Below are 17,519 nucleotides of genomic sequence, written 5' to 3' on the forward strand. Positions count from 1 at the left end.
GAGTCACGTGCCCCGCCCCCTTGGGGGCGTCGAAAACTCAAAACAAAAACACGGGATCCGCTCGGGCCTCGGCGGCGGAGGCAGCGGTGCCCGCCGGGGACTGGGCTCGCGGGGTCGGCGCTGCGCCCCAGCGGGAGGGTGGGCGCCGCGGAGCGGGATGAAGCGCGGGCTGTGAGGCGGCGGCGGCGGCAGGGGCTGGGGGAAGGGTCCGATGCGGGTCCGGGGGCAGCGCTGAGGCGGCGGGTCCCCGGCCTCCGGAGACCGGTTCGGACGCCCCCGCCGCGGCCCGCGACGCCGCGGGCGGGTGGAGGCGCGGCTCCGGCGCGGTGAGTGGGCTCGCGGGGACCGCGGGGTTTCTTTGTTGGCGGTGGGGACTGGGCCGGGGGTGCTGTCGGCGTCCCCCTCGTCAGCCCGGGGGCGACCCCAGCCCTGCCTCCGCGGGCGGTGCTGGCGGGCGGGGCGCAGTCGGGGAGGCCGAAGGCAGGTCTTGGTCGCGCCCCCCATTTTATCGCGGGGTCGCTGGGGTGGCGCTTCCGGGGTTGACAGCCCCGGGGCTCGGCGCGGCGGAGGCGCCCGGGCGCCCGCGGACCGACGGTGTCGTCCGGGCCCGGGCGGACCGACTGACGGGCCCCGCCGCCCTCCCGCTCTCGGACCGCGCTCTCGCCCCTCGGGTGGGTCCGGGGTAGGCTCCGCCGCGGCGGCCGCGGACGGCTCGGGGTGGACGCCGGCGACAGGGGCTCCCGGAGCGGGGCTCCCCGGGCGAGGCGGGGCCCGGCAGTCTCCTCCCTCCGCTTCTTTGTTCGGTCGCGAGACTTTCTCTCCCCGCCCCCCCACCTTGTGCCAGGCGCCCACCCCGGCCCCGGCGGCCCCGGGGGCTCTCCGCGGGGAGACGCCCCTCCCGCCGCGGCCTCCGGTGGGGCGACCGCCCGGACGCCGCGGCCCGGGGCCGGCTTCCTGTTGGCGAGGCGGCCGGGAGGCCGGGGCTGGCCGGTCTGACCCGGCGCTGGCCGGCGGCCGGGCCGCGGCCCCTCCCCCTGCCACACCTCCCCGGAGGCGGGGGCAGCCTGCGCGGGGGCTCGGGAGGACGTGACGGATCCCCTCGCCCGCGGCTCCGCGGGGTGTGCCGGGCGCCTCCCGCCCGAGGTACCGGCGCTGGCCCCTTCCTGCCCCCCACACCCCCCGCCCCGGGTCCCCCCTAACCGCGCCGTGTCTTCGCTGCAGATGAAGGACCTGGGGGCGGAGTACTCGGCGGGTCGAGAAGGGGTGCAGCTCTTCGGGTTGCTGAGCCTCTATCTGGAGCAGGAGCAGAGATTCCAACCTCGGGAGAAAGGGCTGAGCTTGATCGAGGCTACCCCGGAGGTAAGCGCCCGGAAGGGCTCCTTTCTCAGGCAGCTGACCGGGCTCGGAGAAGGACGGCTCCCCCTGCCCGCGCCCCCAGTTGATTTAAGGGTAAAGGCTGCAGAGTTTCTTAAGACCAAAATCTGTCTTCTGGAATACGAAGCTGCATCGTACAGGGTTATGCAAGAATGAGAGTGCCCTGAGCTCCAGAGAAGTGTTCCCCGGACGAGCCGCCCGCAGCCTGCCCCTTCTGGGTGGGGGACTCCCCGGGAGCGGAGTGCTTCGTTTGTGGGAATCCCCTCTGCCCCTGAGATACTCCACAGTGGGCTCTTAGACTTTTTATTCAAGTAAAACAAACGATCTCTATTATAGGGGAATTATTTCCGCTATAATTCTCTGGAAGTGTGACAACAGTTCACTTTATGTTGGATTGCTGAGGCATTTATGCTGTGCATATATATGTATATTTTATGCTGTGTATTTTTACAAAGCCTTGATAGAGATGTGTGTCTTGTATTTGAAAAAGTATCATTAGTTATATGGTACCGCTCTTTCTTCCCGTAGTCTTGAAGGTTAAGAAAAAAAAATGACTTTATTTGATTCTAATTGTGTGTATTTATCCATCTAGTTCTAGGAAAGTTGTTAATTTTGGTTCTTGATTTTAATTGCAGGATGATAACACTTTGTGTCCAAGATTGAGAAATGCCAAAGTAGAAGATTTAAGGAGTTTAACCAACTTTTTTGGATCTTGCACTGAAACTTTTGTCCTGGCTGTCAATATTTTAGATAGATTCTTGGCTCTTATGAAGGTATCAAATCCCTTTTGTATACGCATCTTTATCTTCCTAAACCTAGTGCTCAGCACAGTGCCTAGCGTATGAGTGTTCGATAAACGTTTGACAAGTGAATGTAATTATGTCACTACATAGAAACATTTTTAATTGGAATTACGACGTTCAGTGCCAGAGTGAGGGACTACAGAATTAACTGTGTTGTAGTTTATGTCTCGCTGTTACGGTTGATACAGCTTCTCTGATGATGTGACAGAACGGAGACCGCTGTTTTTAGGTATTACTTAATGTACCTATGCAGTCCTTAGAATGTGGTTTTTGTATTTTTATCTCCCATCATGTTTCTCTTGGAGCGTCGTTGTTTCTAATACTGGAACATGACAAATAGAAGTATAAGGGTATGTTAAAGATGACCTACTGCCTTCCCTGCGAGAAGTCTTTTTCAAAGCAGGGAGCCATGGTCTTATTAACCAGCAACTGTTAGAAAAATGTGGTGATTCTTGGGCCAATAGGATTGCTGTCAGCTGCTGGGTCAGTTTTCAGGACACAGAAAAGAAAAGGGCAGCCATCTGTCCACGGCAGCTTTACATATGCTCCACTCTGCACAAGTGATGCAATATTTCTCTTGGGCAGATTTGCACTGAAATGTGGGTTGATACCTAAATAGAGAATATAAAAAGACAAGTCACATGTATTGTTTATATCCAAAGAAGTTTATATTGTCTTGGTGTTGAAAGGCTTAATTTATTTTGGGTGAGGCTACTCTTAGGAATTTCATGTTTGAAATACAAAGTATGATTCAGTGTTAGAAACCTACCTTCTGGGGTGCTGGGTGGCTCAGTCTGTTAAGTGTTTGCCTTTGGCTCAGGTACTGACCTCAGGGTCCTGGGATGGGGCTCCTTGCTCATCAGGGAGTCTGCTTCTTCCTCTGCTCTCCCCCTGCTTGTGCTGGCTCTATGTATCTCTCTCAAGTAAATAAATAAGAAATCTTTTTAAAAAAATTTTTTTAAAGATTTTATTTACTTATCTGAGAGAGAGAGATCACGAGCAGGGGGAGGAGCAGAGGGAGAAACAGAGCCCTTGCTGAACTGGGACCCCTCTGCAGGGCTCCCATCCCAGGACCCTCGGATCATGACCTTAGCTGAAGACAGAGGACGATTAACCAACTGAGCCACCCAAGGCTCTCATGTAAGAAATCTTTAAAAAAAAAAAAAAGCTACCTTTTGAATTTGCATTTAAATTACTTAATTTAAATGCTTAAAATGCCTTTTTAAAATGGGAAGTTAACTCAGTTTAAAATGTAAAGATGATTCAGTATAATTGTGAGTAAGAGTAAGTACTTGAAGCAGCTAGATAGTGTTCTGTCTGAGTTAGGGACATCATTATAATATCTTGGGGCCTGGTTTGCTAAATCAGAGTGATGGTGGTTAGAAGCATTCTTCTTTTTTGTTTTTCAGGTGAAGCCCAAGCATTTGTCTTGCATTGGAGTCTGTTGTTTTTTGCTGGCTGCTAGGATAATTGAAGAAGAATGCAATGTTCCATCCACTCACGATGTAATCCGGATTAGTCAGTGTAAATGTACTGCTTCTGACATCAAACGGATGGAAAAAATAATTTCAGAAAAATTGCACTATGAATTGGAAGCAACTACTGCCTTAAACTTTTTGCACTTGTACCATACTATTGTCCTGTGTCATACATCCGAAAGGTCAGTGGGATGACAAATAAAAATTTTGTACTTAGCGTCGCTGTGGCTAACAGTTTACAGTGCCAGTGAAATTTATAGTTTTGCTCTTCTAAATTTTCAGCTTGGACTTTCAACAGCAAATTCTTAAAGTCATTTACATCTTTGGAGGTCTAATAAATAAATATTTTGTCTTATCTTTTCATTGTATAGGAAAGAAATCCTGAGTCTGGATAAACTGGAAGCTCAGCTGAAAGCTTGCCACTGCCGACTCACCTTTTCAAAAGCAAAAGTACGTTGATTTCTTCCTTGCATATGTCTTGCTGTTTCTATTCTGATTTAAAAAAAAAAACAACTTCTTTTTCTTTTTTCTTTTTTTAGCCATCTGTGTTAGCTTTGTGCCTTCTCAATTTGGAAGTAGAAACGTTGAAGTCCATTGAATTACTGGAAATTCTTCTCCTTGTTAAAAAACGTTCTAAGGTAAGTTATCTTCAGTTCTTGTTCCCGAAAGCAGATTTCTCTCCTGATGTTTCGTTTTCCCTTCTGATGATTTAAACATTAAGTAATACTTTTATGGGGCTTTGAGCTTTTGTACTTTTTCTTGTCTCTCAAGTGTTGAGGTTGTCAAAATGTAGCTTTGCCGCAGACAGTATGAAGCTGCGGGGGATCCTGAGTACTTAGCGTCGCTTCTTTCTGTGTTCAGAAGTTGTCCTTCTCTGGCATTCTCGCCAGTGGGTGACATAGCGGTCCACATTGCTCCATGCGCATTGTTCTAAAATACGTAGTAGTTAGCAGACTTAGTAAGTACGCTAATGGCAGCCGTTACATCTGGAGGGCTGAATCGTCAGCGCACTAGTGGCACTACCAAAATAACTTAGCCATGTTTTTCCTTTTAAACCTCTTAGTTTGGCCCACCCGAGAAGTTTTGCAGTCAGGGGTGTTAGCGCCAATAGGGAGTGCTTTGGCTTTTGTTAGGACAGACTCAAGCACTGGGACTGCGAGTCCAGTTGGACCAATAGAATCTTCAACAATGATAGTTTGGGTAGCAAAGGCTCTCGGTCAGGAAGCTGCAGGACTAGTAGGGTTTGGGAAACATTTAAATGTGGGCTTACAGTGAGAATGTCTAGGGGCGAGTCAGCAGCAGGAATAAGGATATCCTGCTCAGATAGTTTTGGGAGCCAAGCATGGAAATGAGTGAGGGAGTCACAAATGACCCAAGATTTGAACCTAATGATGGGAAGAATATTGATGCCATTGAGGGAAATTTGGGAGAAATGAATTTGTGATCAAAGCAGCATGATTTTAGGTACTTGCAGGTCTTTCAGATAGGTGGGTACTCAGCAGATACTTGGCAGCCTAGAATAAAACTCAGGATAAATTATAGTTGGAGATTGACATTTGAAATTTCTCATGAAGAAATACTAGTAGAAACCATAAGAAACTTGTGGGAGTTCTTTGCTTAGGGGTCATTTGAAACTCTGGGTTTTCACTGTTGGTGATTTCCCCCTTAGGAGGCGAGGGGAGGAGGGTCCATGAGACAAGCGCGCACTGTCAGGTTGGAAGAAGGTTTTCGAGAAGTATTGCTGCTCAAGAGTGTGGAATTTCAGTGAGTGACCAGCGTAGAAAGAATCGAAGGAGGCTGTTAGGTGCGGCAGCAGGAGGTGTCTGTAGAACCAGAAGCGAGCCAGCCAGCCTGCAGGGGGGTCAAGATGTAGCTGGATTAGGTGCTGATGGAGACCAAGATGATAGAACATTTTCTGTTGGCGATGAAAGTATTCGTGAAGCATTTTTTTTTTTAGCAAATAACTTCTTAGTTTTCATTTAAATTTTGAACTTACTCATAATTTAGACCTTTAGTAATATTTGAAGATACCTTTTTTTGGAAGATTTTGCTTCTTTGACATAGAGTGCACAAGCAGGGGGATCTGCAGGCAGAGGCAGAGGGAGAAGCAGGCTCCCCACCGAGCAGGAAGCCCGTCGCAGGGCTTGATCTCAGGACCCTGGGATCGTCACCTGAGCTGAAAACCGATGCTTAACCAACTGAGCCACCCAGATGCCCCTATCTGGAAATACCTTGAGTGAAAATGTATTCATTGAAATAAGCTGGGGCAGTCCTCAGTGGGGGAGGAACTGTGCTCTTTGGGGGAAATGCCTTTTCTGTCGTGTTGCTAACTTTCCATTAGCATATATCTGGTGTCCTAATGTAAATGCGTATTTTTGGCAGTCCACACAGTGCTATGTTATGTGAAATTCCTTTCACTGAGACTGTTAAAGAACATATTTAATAATAGGTTGATTAAACAACCTAATGTTCTTGGGTCAATGTATTTCCTTAAAATAGGCAAAGATTTTTATTAGGGTCTATGTAAATTATTTATACCTATAGTGCTCCTCCCTTAAACCATTGGTTACCAGATTTTGACTGTGTATTAGAATCACTTGGAGAGCTTTAAAAAAGTCTTGACGCCCAGGTTACATTCCGCATCAGAAAGGAGCACCTGCTGGTGGGCGCCGAGCATCAGCGTATTGTAGGCATTACAGGGTGAGTCTAAGGTAGCAAACCTCTTCATTAAATTATTTTTTTCCAGGTTAATGACACCGAGTTCATTTATTGGAGGGAGTTAGTTTCTAAATGCCTCGCCGAATATTCTTCCCCTGAATGTTGCAAACCAGACCTAAAGAAATTGGTTTGGATCGTTTCGAGGCGCACAGCCCAGAACCTCCACAACAGCTACTACAGTGTTCCTGAGCTGCCAACGATACCAGAAGGGGGGTGTTTTGATGAAAGTGAAAGGTAAGCAGGTTCCTTGACTAGTTAGACTTCCCCGTAGTAAATAATGCTGATTTTATACTCAGAATGGAACCTGGGAGTCTTACAGGGTTTTAGAGAAAGCCCCCACTCCAGTAGCATCATTTCTTCGGGTGAGAAAACAGCTAGAGGTAGAGGTAGGTGGTGATCGAGAAGTATCCCCTCCATCCCCCCTCTTTTTCTTTATTAAACAAAAACAACAGCAGGAGGCTCTGCTACTGCAGCCCAGGACTTGTACTGGGAAGTTTGCCTCCGTTGACCACTTCCCCTGCTCTCCTCTCCTGCCTCTGGCAACCACCGGGCTATGAGGTGTGGTTTTTGTGTTTCTCATTTTTAGATTCCACACGTCAGTGAGATCGTACGGTGCTGGTCTCTCCTCTGTCTGACTTACTTCATTCCTTCCCTTTTTGAAAACTGGTTGCCTCACATCTCCCTTGCTCTTTGACAGAGTTCAGTGTAAAAACAAACAAAACCTGAAGTGGCCCTCTGGGCTTCTCAGGGTGGTAGGATTCCTCGCGTGGTGCCGTGAGAAGAGGGTGTGGGGTCGAGGACCGGAAGGTGAGGGACCCCCACTGCCGCCGCAGACGTCCCGGGATACGGCGACCGTTGGCTCAAATGCCACTGGGCTCCTTCAGTTAATTTTTGTTCATAAAATGAATAATTTTATTTGGTTATTTTATGCTCTAGTGATAAAGAACAAGAAGTTTTCATTTTTATAGCTGCTGGTTTCTTGGTTTGAGCGTGGCAGGGATACGGTTACTAATGCGAGAAGGGCCTCAGAACTGTGCGGTGGGAGACACTGTCCTTCGTCTCCACTTACTGGGTTTGAACTGCTCAGAATTGTATAGTTGCTGATGCTTATTAATTGGTACAAGAATAATAGTTTGGCCGATAATAATTTGTCTCAGCCTCTTAAAATACATGTTTTCTAAGGAGATTATAATAGATGACAGTTGATTTTAGGAAGTCCCTATAAGTTAAATTTTGTCTCCGTAAGGCTTAAATTTTGAATATAAAAATCCTGAAACTGGAGGTACTTGTTCAGTAGTTTATTTGGCTTGTAAAATCTTTAAGTATTTTCTAAATGGAATCTTCTTTGTCTTTCTCTCCCCCCTTCAGTGAGGACTCCGGTGAAGATACGAGCTGTGAAGAGAGTCTGAGCAGCTCTCCTTCCAGTGACCAAGACTGCACTTTCTTTTTCAGCTTCAAAGTGGCACAGGCACTGTGCTTTCCGTCTTAGAAACCCAGTTGTCTGTGTCAGCATTCAGTGTGTGTACAGATTTCAAAGCAATAAATGGGGGAGTAGGTAGTTTTCTGGTCCGTCCCCCCTTCTAGACAGGAATCGCTTAGACTGGGATACCTACCTTCTATTTATTATTCAGATCAGATCTGGCCTATTTTCATATTTAATCCTAAGCCATCAAATGGGTTAGTGCCTCTTAAACGATTAACAATGTTTTACACATTGGCACTTTATTTTTCTCATCGATCTTTAGCTGTTTGGGGGAGGAGGGAAGGTGCTGATACCTTCAGTTTGTTACTTTTCAAGAAGATTTTTAAAGATGAATAGTGTAGCTTATCTTAAAGCTTTTTATACAGCCTTCACCTGTCTATTTAAACTGATTGGGAGTGTACGAGCACTTCCTTCGCAGGGACTGGGGGTGACCCGTGAATGGTTTATCATAGATCTCCCCTACTTTCCGGTCTCCGAACAGAGAATATACTCTCCAGTGTCGTACACATTTTGTTGTTTTGTTCCTCTTTAAATGATCACTTACTCTCTGATGCAGACTCTATAAACTTAGGAATTATAATACATTTCTGTGAATTTTAGTATGTAATGTGTTAATTGAAGTTTCTGCTGAAGCAGAAATAAATACTTGACAGGCTATGGTTGTTAGATAGTTGCATTTTTAATGCCTAAGTATTGTCAGACTGTAGTATTATTTTAACGTTATTAAAACAATCCATAATCTGTTAGTTATGCATGCACCTGTGTGAAAGCAGTGCAGGAAGTTGAAGAGAACTAGGTAACTGTGGAATTGATAAATGTTGATCTAGTGACATATTTTATTTCTTTTTCTTCTATTCAAAAAGTCTGCATGATTATGTTACTTCCTTTGTAATTCACATTTCAAAAATAACGGTATGAGTGTATGGGTGCCAAGACTGAATATGAAGGTTTAAAAAAAAAAAAAAAAAGTTAAGTGTTTGTAGTATTCTAGTTTTAAGCATATCTGTGTGGTGGTACAGCCATAAGAATAGGGATTTACAAACTCTGTACACATGAGATTTTGTACAGAGAATTTTTTTAACTATAATATGTATATGAAAATGTAAATCTTAAAAAATGTACATAAAAATACTGTATTTTTTTACCCTGTGTGTGTCTAGTAGTCTAGTCTGATTGCATGTAAATATAATTTATTGTGTATTCTGTATTATAAATCATACATTGATGACTTTTTTAATGGTAAGTCATCATTCATTGGATGTTTTCTGAAGTGGATCTTTTTGAAGTAATGATAGATTACAACTTAAAATAAAAATGTTCATGAATTCTACTCTTTGTTTGCAGTTGTATCTTAATATCTTGGTTCAAAAAAAAAAAAAAAAGTGCTTGCTGTGTTTGCATGGGAAGGCTTGGAGTGAGGCTGGAGTGCCTCCAAGATAAGCTCTCTCTCTGGTTACCAGAAGACCTCTAGGTAGTGTTTCTTCATCACAGTTTGGCCCTTAGCTTTGGAGATCCTGAAAGCAGATCTGTCACTTGAGAATTGACCTCTCCCTGGGGTGGACTCACACGAAACAAAGGAGTGATGTGTTGACCTGAAGGCCTATTAATTTATAGTGAAAGGCAGCAGGTATCAAGTACAGCAGGATTCTCAGGTTGGAAGATCAGTACGATTTCTTTCTGCAGACAGGCCATGCTCTAATCCGAAGGTTGCTAGGCAAGTAAACGCGAGAGTGCTGTGACTGACCCTGCCAGCCTCTGGCTCTTTGACCCTCTCTTTCCAAGACTTAGGCTTGTTTCACAAGTCATGGTGGGGTTTATTTAGACAAGGGGGGATATGTTCCACCTCTGGTTTGATTTTGTAGAACTTCGTTTTCTCTAGTTGGTTGGAAAGTCGTATACTGAATGAGGTTTTCATGTAATACTAATACCTCTTCTCTCTTAGTGATACAGCCATGTTTTCCTAACTCTCCCAGTGGAGACTCCTGGCTTGAGGATGACCCTTCCCTTCTTATTAAGCCATTAGGGTGGATAGTAGACAGTATATTCTGCTTTCAGATTTTGTTTTGTTGAGATGTGAAAGTCATTTGTGGCTTTCCAAATCTTAAAGCCCTCTTCAGTTCTCCAGGATTTTGATTGCTTTTCTTTTTTTAAAGATTTGATTTATTTGACAGATCACAAGTAGGCGGGGCGGGATGTCCAGTAAACAGGTGAGTGGATGCAGGCTCCTGGCTGAGCAGAGAGCCTGATGTGGGGCTCGATCCCAGGACCCTGAGACCATGACCTGGGCCGAAGGCAGAGGCTTTAACCCACTGAGCCACCCAGGCGCCCTTTGATTGCTTTTCTTAATAGATGCACTTAATATGTAAATCTACACGCATGGTTTCATGTGTTCCCCTTTATGGTTTTCAGCATACTTAGTCTAGCGGCCTTTACTGAGCTCCCAACTTGTTTTTTTACAACTGGCTACCTGACCTGGAAGTTTCCGATTCTTCCCAAACCTGCTCTTCCTGTATGTCTATCTTGATGGAATAGTATCGTCACTCAAGGTGGAAACAGGCATCTCCCCACCTCCTCTTACCTGTTTACTGGACATTTCCACGTACCGTTGATACGGTTTCATTTATACTGTCTGCCTCTACTCTGTCTCCTGTTTTCTGCCACTGGCTCGGTTCAGTCCTGTTCCCTTTATCAGCAGGGTCACTGTAGTATCCTAGTCATTTCCTAGGATGTGGCAGGCACGCTTCGGAGCTTCTGCCATTCCGCATGCGGTAACATCACTGCCTGGTCCCTGGCTGCACCCAGTTGACCCCCAGGAAGTGCGACTGGACAAACAGCCATGCTGTCCTCGCCTGTCCCCTCTGGATGCATTCGTCGCAGAACACTTCTCTTGACAGTTTTAACCATTTTCTTTGTCAAGGATTTGTCTTCTTTCATTTCCACACTCTAACGTGATGTTCCCCTTGCCTCCTGCCTTCCCCTGTGCATGTGCAAATGGCCGGCTTATTTAGGTGACCCATTTTTATCAGATTCCCTAGGGACAAAGACCATGTAGTCTGCATTTGTCATTTCTGAACCGAGTGTTTCTAATTTTTTTGTACCAGAAATGGGTGAACAACCTACTGTTCTTGTGTTCAGCAAGTCAGGTTGTGCAGTAGATAGTTTCCCAATAGCTATTGGGTCTTCCCAGCCCTGTGCACACACACTGCTCTTCCCGGCAAGAGAGGTGGAGTCTGTTCCCCATGAATTTCATGTAATTGTCCTTAGTTTTACTTGTCCCTAGTTTTGTCCCTAGTTTTACTTGCTAGAGTGGAAGCAGTTCCGTGTATGTCCAACCCCATGCTTTAAGAAGACTGGCAGTCTCCTGTTCATCCTTGGAGGCCGGCCAGATGCTGCAAAGAAGCTCAGGTTGGATTACTGAAAGATGAGAGGCCAGGTAGAGAGAGGCTCTTGAGGACAAGATCATCTCAGATGTTCTAGTTTGCCATGAGGTATCTTCAGGTACAACACACACAGCTAAGGAACTGCCACTCAAGCCGCAGACTCATGAAAAATAAGTTGTTTCAAGCCACTAGCTTTTGGGGTGGTTTCTTATACAGCAATAGTTAATCTAGACAGATTGCTTGTTATTTATAGCCCCATGGTGTTTATCTCTGAGTGATGAGATTATGGGGATCGATCTTCTAATAATGCTTATATCTAGTTTCCACTCTCCTTTAAAAATGGATTTAAATTATTAGTGTATTAACAGAATAAAGAAAGAACTAGAAAAAAGCACACACTGATTATGTCCTTTCTTTGATTAAAATCCTTTATGGCTTCACATTGGTCCTCAGCATGAAGTTCAGACTCCTTACCATGGCTTCTAAGACCCTGCTTGATTTGATCCCTGTCCAAGCCTGTCCCTCACGGCCCCCGCACACATCTTTCCAGCCTGACTGCATATCAGCTCCTCCCGTTCATTGTGCTTTCGCTCGCCACAGGAACTTCATGCACACTTTCTCACCTGTCTGGCACACCTTTCCTGGCACCCTCATCTGGCGAACTCCAGCTTTCCACTGTAGCACTCTTTTTATTTATCCCCTACGCATCCGAGCGCCTCTTACGTGGCAGGTGCTGCACTAGAAGTTTGATACATAAAACCAAACACAACACACTGTGTCCCTGCCCTCATGCGACTTACATTCACACGAACAATTCACAGCACAGAATATCATTTTTAAAGGTTATGATGATGCTTTCTTCCAAGAAACCTTTCTGGAACGCCTTTACTTTCCTATCCCAGTGCTACATGCTTCCATAAAGCTGATTTTTCTTATCCTAGCAGTTAACGCCTGCTTGTCTCTCTCTGTGCGCTCCCCTTACCTGTCGGACCGGAGGCGGCAGGAACTGGGTGCCTTCCTTATTCGTCCTGAACCCCCAGCCCGGTCTCTGGATCAAAGGCCTTCTCCTGCAGCTGCTCTTTACCGACCTCACTGCTCACTTTATACGTTTCAGGGACCTTGTAAGAACTATTTAACTTTCGCCACAGCCTGTTAGACAAGTACAGCTATTGGTCCCATTTTACAAGGAAAGAAGCGAAAAGATTAGAGAAGTATCTGGATGACATAATCTGCTGAGTGGAGCTGAAATTCAAACCAATCTGTCTGGAAAACTCTATGTTCTTTCTTAAACCACAATGCTAAAGTCATATCCAGATGCTGATGGTGCTCATTGAACAGCTACTGAATGAACGAAATAAAGTTCTTATAAAGAAAGCCCTACTCACTGCACCAGTAAGATAAGCCACAGTATTCTCTTCGATTTTTAAGTGCTTTTACCCATATAAGGAAAAAGCAGCTAAGAGAGTTAAAATACCTCGTGGTAATATAAAAATTCAAGACAGTTCAGTGTAGAGAAAATGAGGTCTCATCAAAAGCTGGGGATTTGGGGACACCTGGGTGGCTCAGTTGGCTAAGCAGCTGCCTTCGGCTCAGGTCATGATCCCAGCGTCCTGGGATCGAGTCCCACATCGGGCTCCTTGCTCAGCAGGGAGCCTGCTTCTCCCTCTGCCTCTGCCTGCCATTCTGTCTGCCTGTGCTCGCTCTCTCCCCCTCTCTCTCTCTGATAAATAAATAACATCTTTAAAAAAAAAAGCTGGGGATTTTAATTTTGCCCAGAAACTTCTTTGTGCTCAGGCATGTGGGCCCTTCCCAATGCCTAGTTCCTTTTCATGCTTAAGTTATAGTTCAGACTTTAACATTACCTTGGGTTCCAAGGCCCACAGTCATTCGATGTTCAAGGAGGTAGAACCTTGTATTAGTTAAGGACTGTTTTGTTAGAGGTTTGCTTGCCCTTTGCCTACCTTACTGCTCTCCAACACGAACATCATTTCCCACTTACTCATTTATGTTCTGGGATTTTCCCGGGAATTATTTCACGTGCCTGTGGTTTATCCTTTCATCCAAACTCTAAACTTCTCTTGAGAAGACACCGTGTGTTACGCTTCCTTTCCATCACTCGCGGTGCCCAGCCTAATGCTGGGTAAAGCCTGTGTCAACATTCTTCTACACGTATCCCACCGGATGGTGTCTTTGCCGTTCCTGACTGCAGTGATTTGGAGTTCGGAAACATGAACTTCCACGCGTGCAAGGATGGATTCACGCTCTCCAGAGGTAGGATTTCACGACAACACTGAGGCAGGCAGGGGGCCATCGCCCATGGCTACACAATTGTGCACCTTCCTCCTGAGTAAGACGTAGTGATCAGAAACACTCTCCCTCTCACCAGACGGTCTGGGTTTGATCCCAGTTTGGCCTCTCAGTATGTGACCTGACTGGCTGTTATCTAAAGTGTTTGTGCCTCAGTTTCTCTATCTATGTAAAGGGTCAGTAACATTACCTACTTGTATTGGACACAGAAATGTGTTGCCTAGATGCCCCAGCTGTTGGGAGAGCTTTTGGCACAAAACCTTCAGCTAAAAACCCCTCCTGGGCAACAACACCCCGAGAGCAGCCCCAACCAAGGTCGTGTCTTGCCCAGGAGGGCCCGCATCTATGGCAGATTAAGGTGAGAGGACATGGAAAGGTTCGATCACTTAGGTCCAACCCAGGACAGCCTGGTGGATCATTTTGGTCTCGGAGCTCCCCGTGGCTTGGCTGAGGCTACCGTTGGGCCTGCCCTGAGGCTCACTTTCTTGCACCCAAACTTGCTTCTTTCCCTTCTCTGCCATGGATGCGGGTCCTGAGCGTGCTTCCTAATGAACACGCTGTACCCTAAAGTTTGTCTCCGAGTCTGCTTCATGGACATCACCACCAGCCAACACTGCCTTGTGGGGTTACCGTGTATACTGAATGACATGATGATACATGACGAAGAATTTGCAACAGCGCCCGATACACACCCAGTAACTATTAGCTCTGGTAATTATTACCCCACTGTTGCCCTACCTTCTTACTTCCCTAAAGTCAGACCCAATAATTTATTCAACTGTTATTGAGCTACTATGACATACTGACTTCTGTTCAAGGGCTGAGGATGCAAAAATGAATCAAAAAGTTAAAAATAGAGCTACCCCATGACCTGGCAATTATACTAAGTATTTACCCAAAGGAACAAGCCGTGATCTGCGGGGCACCTGAACCCCAGTGTTTAAAGCAGCAATGTCCAATGGCTGAACTATGGAAAGAGTGCAAGTGTCCATCAACAGTTGAATGAACAAAGAAGATACGGTACACATGCACGTGCACACACACACACACATACACCCCCCTTCACACATGTGTAATGTGTGGAATATTACTCAGCCATCAAAAAGAATGCAATCTTGCCATTTGCCACAAAGCAGATGGAACTGGAGGGTATTATGATGAGTGAAAGAAGTGAGTCAGAGAAAGTAAATTATTATATGACAGAAGAAATTGTATGATAGAAGAAACAAAACAAGACCCTACAGGAAGGGGAAAAATAAAACAAGATGAAATCAGACATGGAGACAAACCATAAGAGACTCCTAACTATAGGAAACAAGCAGAGTTGCGGAAAGGGAGGTGGGTATGGGGTGGGGGGTGGGGCAGCTGGGGGAGGGACACCAAGAAGGACACATGATGTGATGAGATGAGCCTCGGGAGTTGCACGCAGCTGATGAATCACTGGGCTCTACCTCTGAAACGAAAACAAATGAAACAAAACAAAACGAAAACCAGGTCTTACATTGAGAAGCTCATACTCTGAATGCAAGGCAGCCATGCCAGTTGCTATGCAATATAGGAAGCACAATGACAGAAATGTGTTCAAGGCTCAGTGTAGCCTCCTAGCCTTGCCTCTGAATAGATTCTCTAATCTTGTGGGTGGAACTAAAGACCATTCGGTGGGATTTCTGTCATTCCAAGGAGGCTGTGATGGTGCAGCCTCTTTCCTGTGCCCCTCACATCCCGGCTTCCCTCTAGGGCATTCTGTCATTCCCACTTTTAGAAACTCTTTCCTTTAGCTATAGATTTTTTCATCTGACTAAATGCAAATGTCTTGAACAGGGTTTACACCTTAATGAGATTCAGAAACGATGGTTTGAGTACCTTTTCCTTGAGAGGCTGGTGTTGAACGAGAGCATGTGTGCCTTTGGGTACCTGAGGCAGCAGAGGTTGAGACGAAGCCAGAAGAGCAATGGGTTTGTTCGTGGGTGGCGCCTGTGAACCAGAATGTGGGAGGAGGGCGGGCTGGCAGCTAGAGCCCGGGGCTGTGATGCGGACCTGACAGAGACTCGCCCAGCCTGGGACCTCGGAGCACACCTTGCCCATGAGAACAGCCCCATGTTGTGTGGAAATGGCCAGGCGGAGCGCTCCCCGTGCTCAGTCACTGACCGCAGTCTGTTCCCAAAGAACATGGCTTCAGCGTGGATGCTCGGGTGGCCCTGAATGGGCAGCCACTGGAGGCTCTTTGGGTGGCCTCGAGGCAGCAGAATGGCGGGTTCCTTCTGGAAGGAGATCCACGTGGTGCATCTCCAAGGTGCGACAGCACATAATTTCTCCAAACATATTTTTTAATCTGGAAAGGGGAGATCCTGAGAATTGCAAAATTCTTGACAAGACAACTCCATCCAAACCCCTGCACGAAGAGACTTGAGCAAATTTTCACAGGCAGCTTGAGGCCATTCGCCAGGCCATTCCCCATTCCCCAGCCCCGGTGGCTGACAGGAGAGTTTCCTGTCTGTTCTGGCAGCCGCTGACCTCCCTTTCCTACAGCACTTACTACAAAGGACTGACAATTGCAAATCCTTTTTCTAGCCTTTTGATATGTGCAGTATCCTTGTAACTCGGGAGTGTCTTTCTCAACGATCTGAAAGCCATTCCTCTGTGAGGTAATCATGAGGTAGGGGAGGGCCGCCATCTCCCAGCCTCTGCGGGAGGATAGTCCTAACTTCCGTAGCTGCTGGAGCGTGGACAGAGCTGGCCACAGCACGTTTGCACTCACCTGCTCTGTGATTTTTCATTGAGCCTCTGCTCAGCTCCTTCTCCTCCTACTGTCTCTTTTCATCATTTGAATTCATGTCTAGTTTTTTCTTATTAACTTATTTTATTTCCATTCAGTTAGTGAGCTTACACTGTATCCTTACTTTGAGAGGTAGAGCTCAGTGACTCCTCAGCTGCATACGACACCCAGGGCTCATCCCATCACGTGCCCTCCATGCCCATCACCCTGTTACCCCACCGCCTCCCCACCCCCCTCTAGCAACCCTCAGTTTGTTTCCTATTAGTCTTGCTTGTCTTTGACAGTACTAAGATCGGCCTTTCCTACCTCACGGTGCTGCGAGGACTGGGCAAGTTAACGGAGAAAATAAAAAAGTATTTTGCAAAATGCAAAGTTCTTTACAGATACAGGTGGTTGTCAGTGTGAAGGGATTGCATGTATTCCTGAGAGACGGTTTTAAAAAAAATACATCAAAATATTTTTACTGTTAATATATCTCCTTTCTAAAAATGTAAACAATATAGAAAAAGTGATAATACCTACAAGGCTACCCCTTGCAGATACCATCAACCAAATATTTATCATTTGATTCTTTTTAGGCAAGCATAAGCATATAAACTTTTTAAAAAAATATGTAAGTGGGATTCTACTCTATATACTCTTCCATAACCTACTTTTCTCACGTCACGATGCGTTAGGCCATATATCAGGGGTAACTGGTATGGGTCTCCTTCCTTATTTTTGACAGCTGCGAGTGTTTCATTGTGTGTTCATGTGACTAAGAGCCTCTCCTAACAGATATTTTGTTTCTAATTGTTCAGTATTTTTAATAAAACAGCAATAAACATTCTCATCCATACATTCCTGTGTATCCATATAATCATTTTTTTAGGATACATGAAAACATTTTTTTCAAGTTTATTTTTTCAGTGATCTCCACACCCAGTGTGCTGCTCGAACTCACAACCCCACTGTCAAGAGTTGTGTGCTCTTCCGAAAGAGCCAGCCAGGCGCCCCTCTTTAGAATACATTTCTAGAAGTGAAATTCCTGGGTGTATTCTAAGGAAATGTACATTTAAACTTTATGTATTGTGGGTTTGTTCTCCTGAAAGTTTGTATGGATTTACTCTACCATCCTTGAGTGTGTGGGGAGTTTCCCTACTTCTGTACCCCGGGGATTCTGATGGAGGTGGGGCAGGGGGAGGTCAGAAAGTGTGCCTG

At 46.1% G+C, this 17,519-nt stretch overlaps 1 protein-coding gene across 2 annotated transcripts; it reads left to right on the top strand.

Annotated features, from left to right (window-relative positions):
- The first annotated feature begins 69 nt into the window (after window positions 1–69).
- On the top strand, window positions 70–8,824 carry CCNG2 (cyclin G2). 2 transcript variants are annotated; one of them, XM_032334670.1, is made up of 8 exons: window positions 70–326; window positions 1,222–1,359; window positions 2,010–2,147; window positions 3,587–3,837; window positions 4,027–4,105; window positions 4,195–4,293; window positions 6,402–6,607; window positions 7,742–8,824. In XM_032334670.1, the coding sequence occupies exons 2-8, from the start codon at window positions 1,222–1,224 to the stop codon at window positions 7,860–7,862; spliced, it is 1,032 nt and encodes a 343-aa protein (XP_032190561.1). In that variant the 5' UTR covers window positions 70–326; the 3' UTR covers window positions 7,863–8,824. The 2 variants fall into 2 exon arrangements, with proteins under 2 accessions (XP_032190561.1, XP_032190562.1); XM_032334671.1 differs by lacking the exon at window positions 70–326 and having other exon boundaries at window positions 1,016–1,359.
- Window positions 8,825–17,519: the final 8,695 nt, after the last annotated feature.

The sequence above is a fragment of the Mustela erminea genome, chromosome 2, assembly GCF_009829155.1.
Source record: "Mustela erminea isolate mMusErm1 chromosome 2, mMusErm1.Pri, whole genome shotgun sequence".
Taxonomy (NCBI): Eukaryota; Metazoa; Chordata; class Mammalia; order Carnivora; family Mustelidae; genus Mustela; species Mustela erminea.

Coding starts and splice junctions, on each gene's coding strand:
- CCNG2 (XM_032334670.1), top strand. CDS start 1,222: ATGAAGGACCTGGGGGCGGAGTACTCGGCGGGTCGAGAAGGGGTGCAG. Junction 1,360..2,009: donor TGATCGAGGCTACCCCGGAG/GTAAGCGCCCGG, acceptor TTTTAATTGCAG/GATGATAACACTTTGTGTCC. Junction 4,106..4,194: donor TCACCTTTTCAAAAGCAAAA/GTACGTTGATTT, acceptor TTCTTTTTTTAG/CCATCTGTGTTAGCTTTGTG.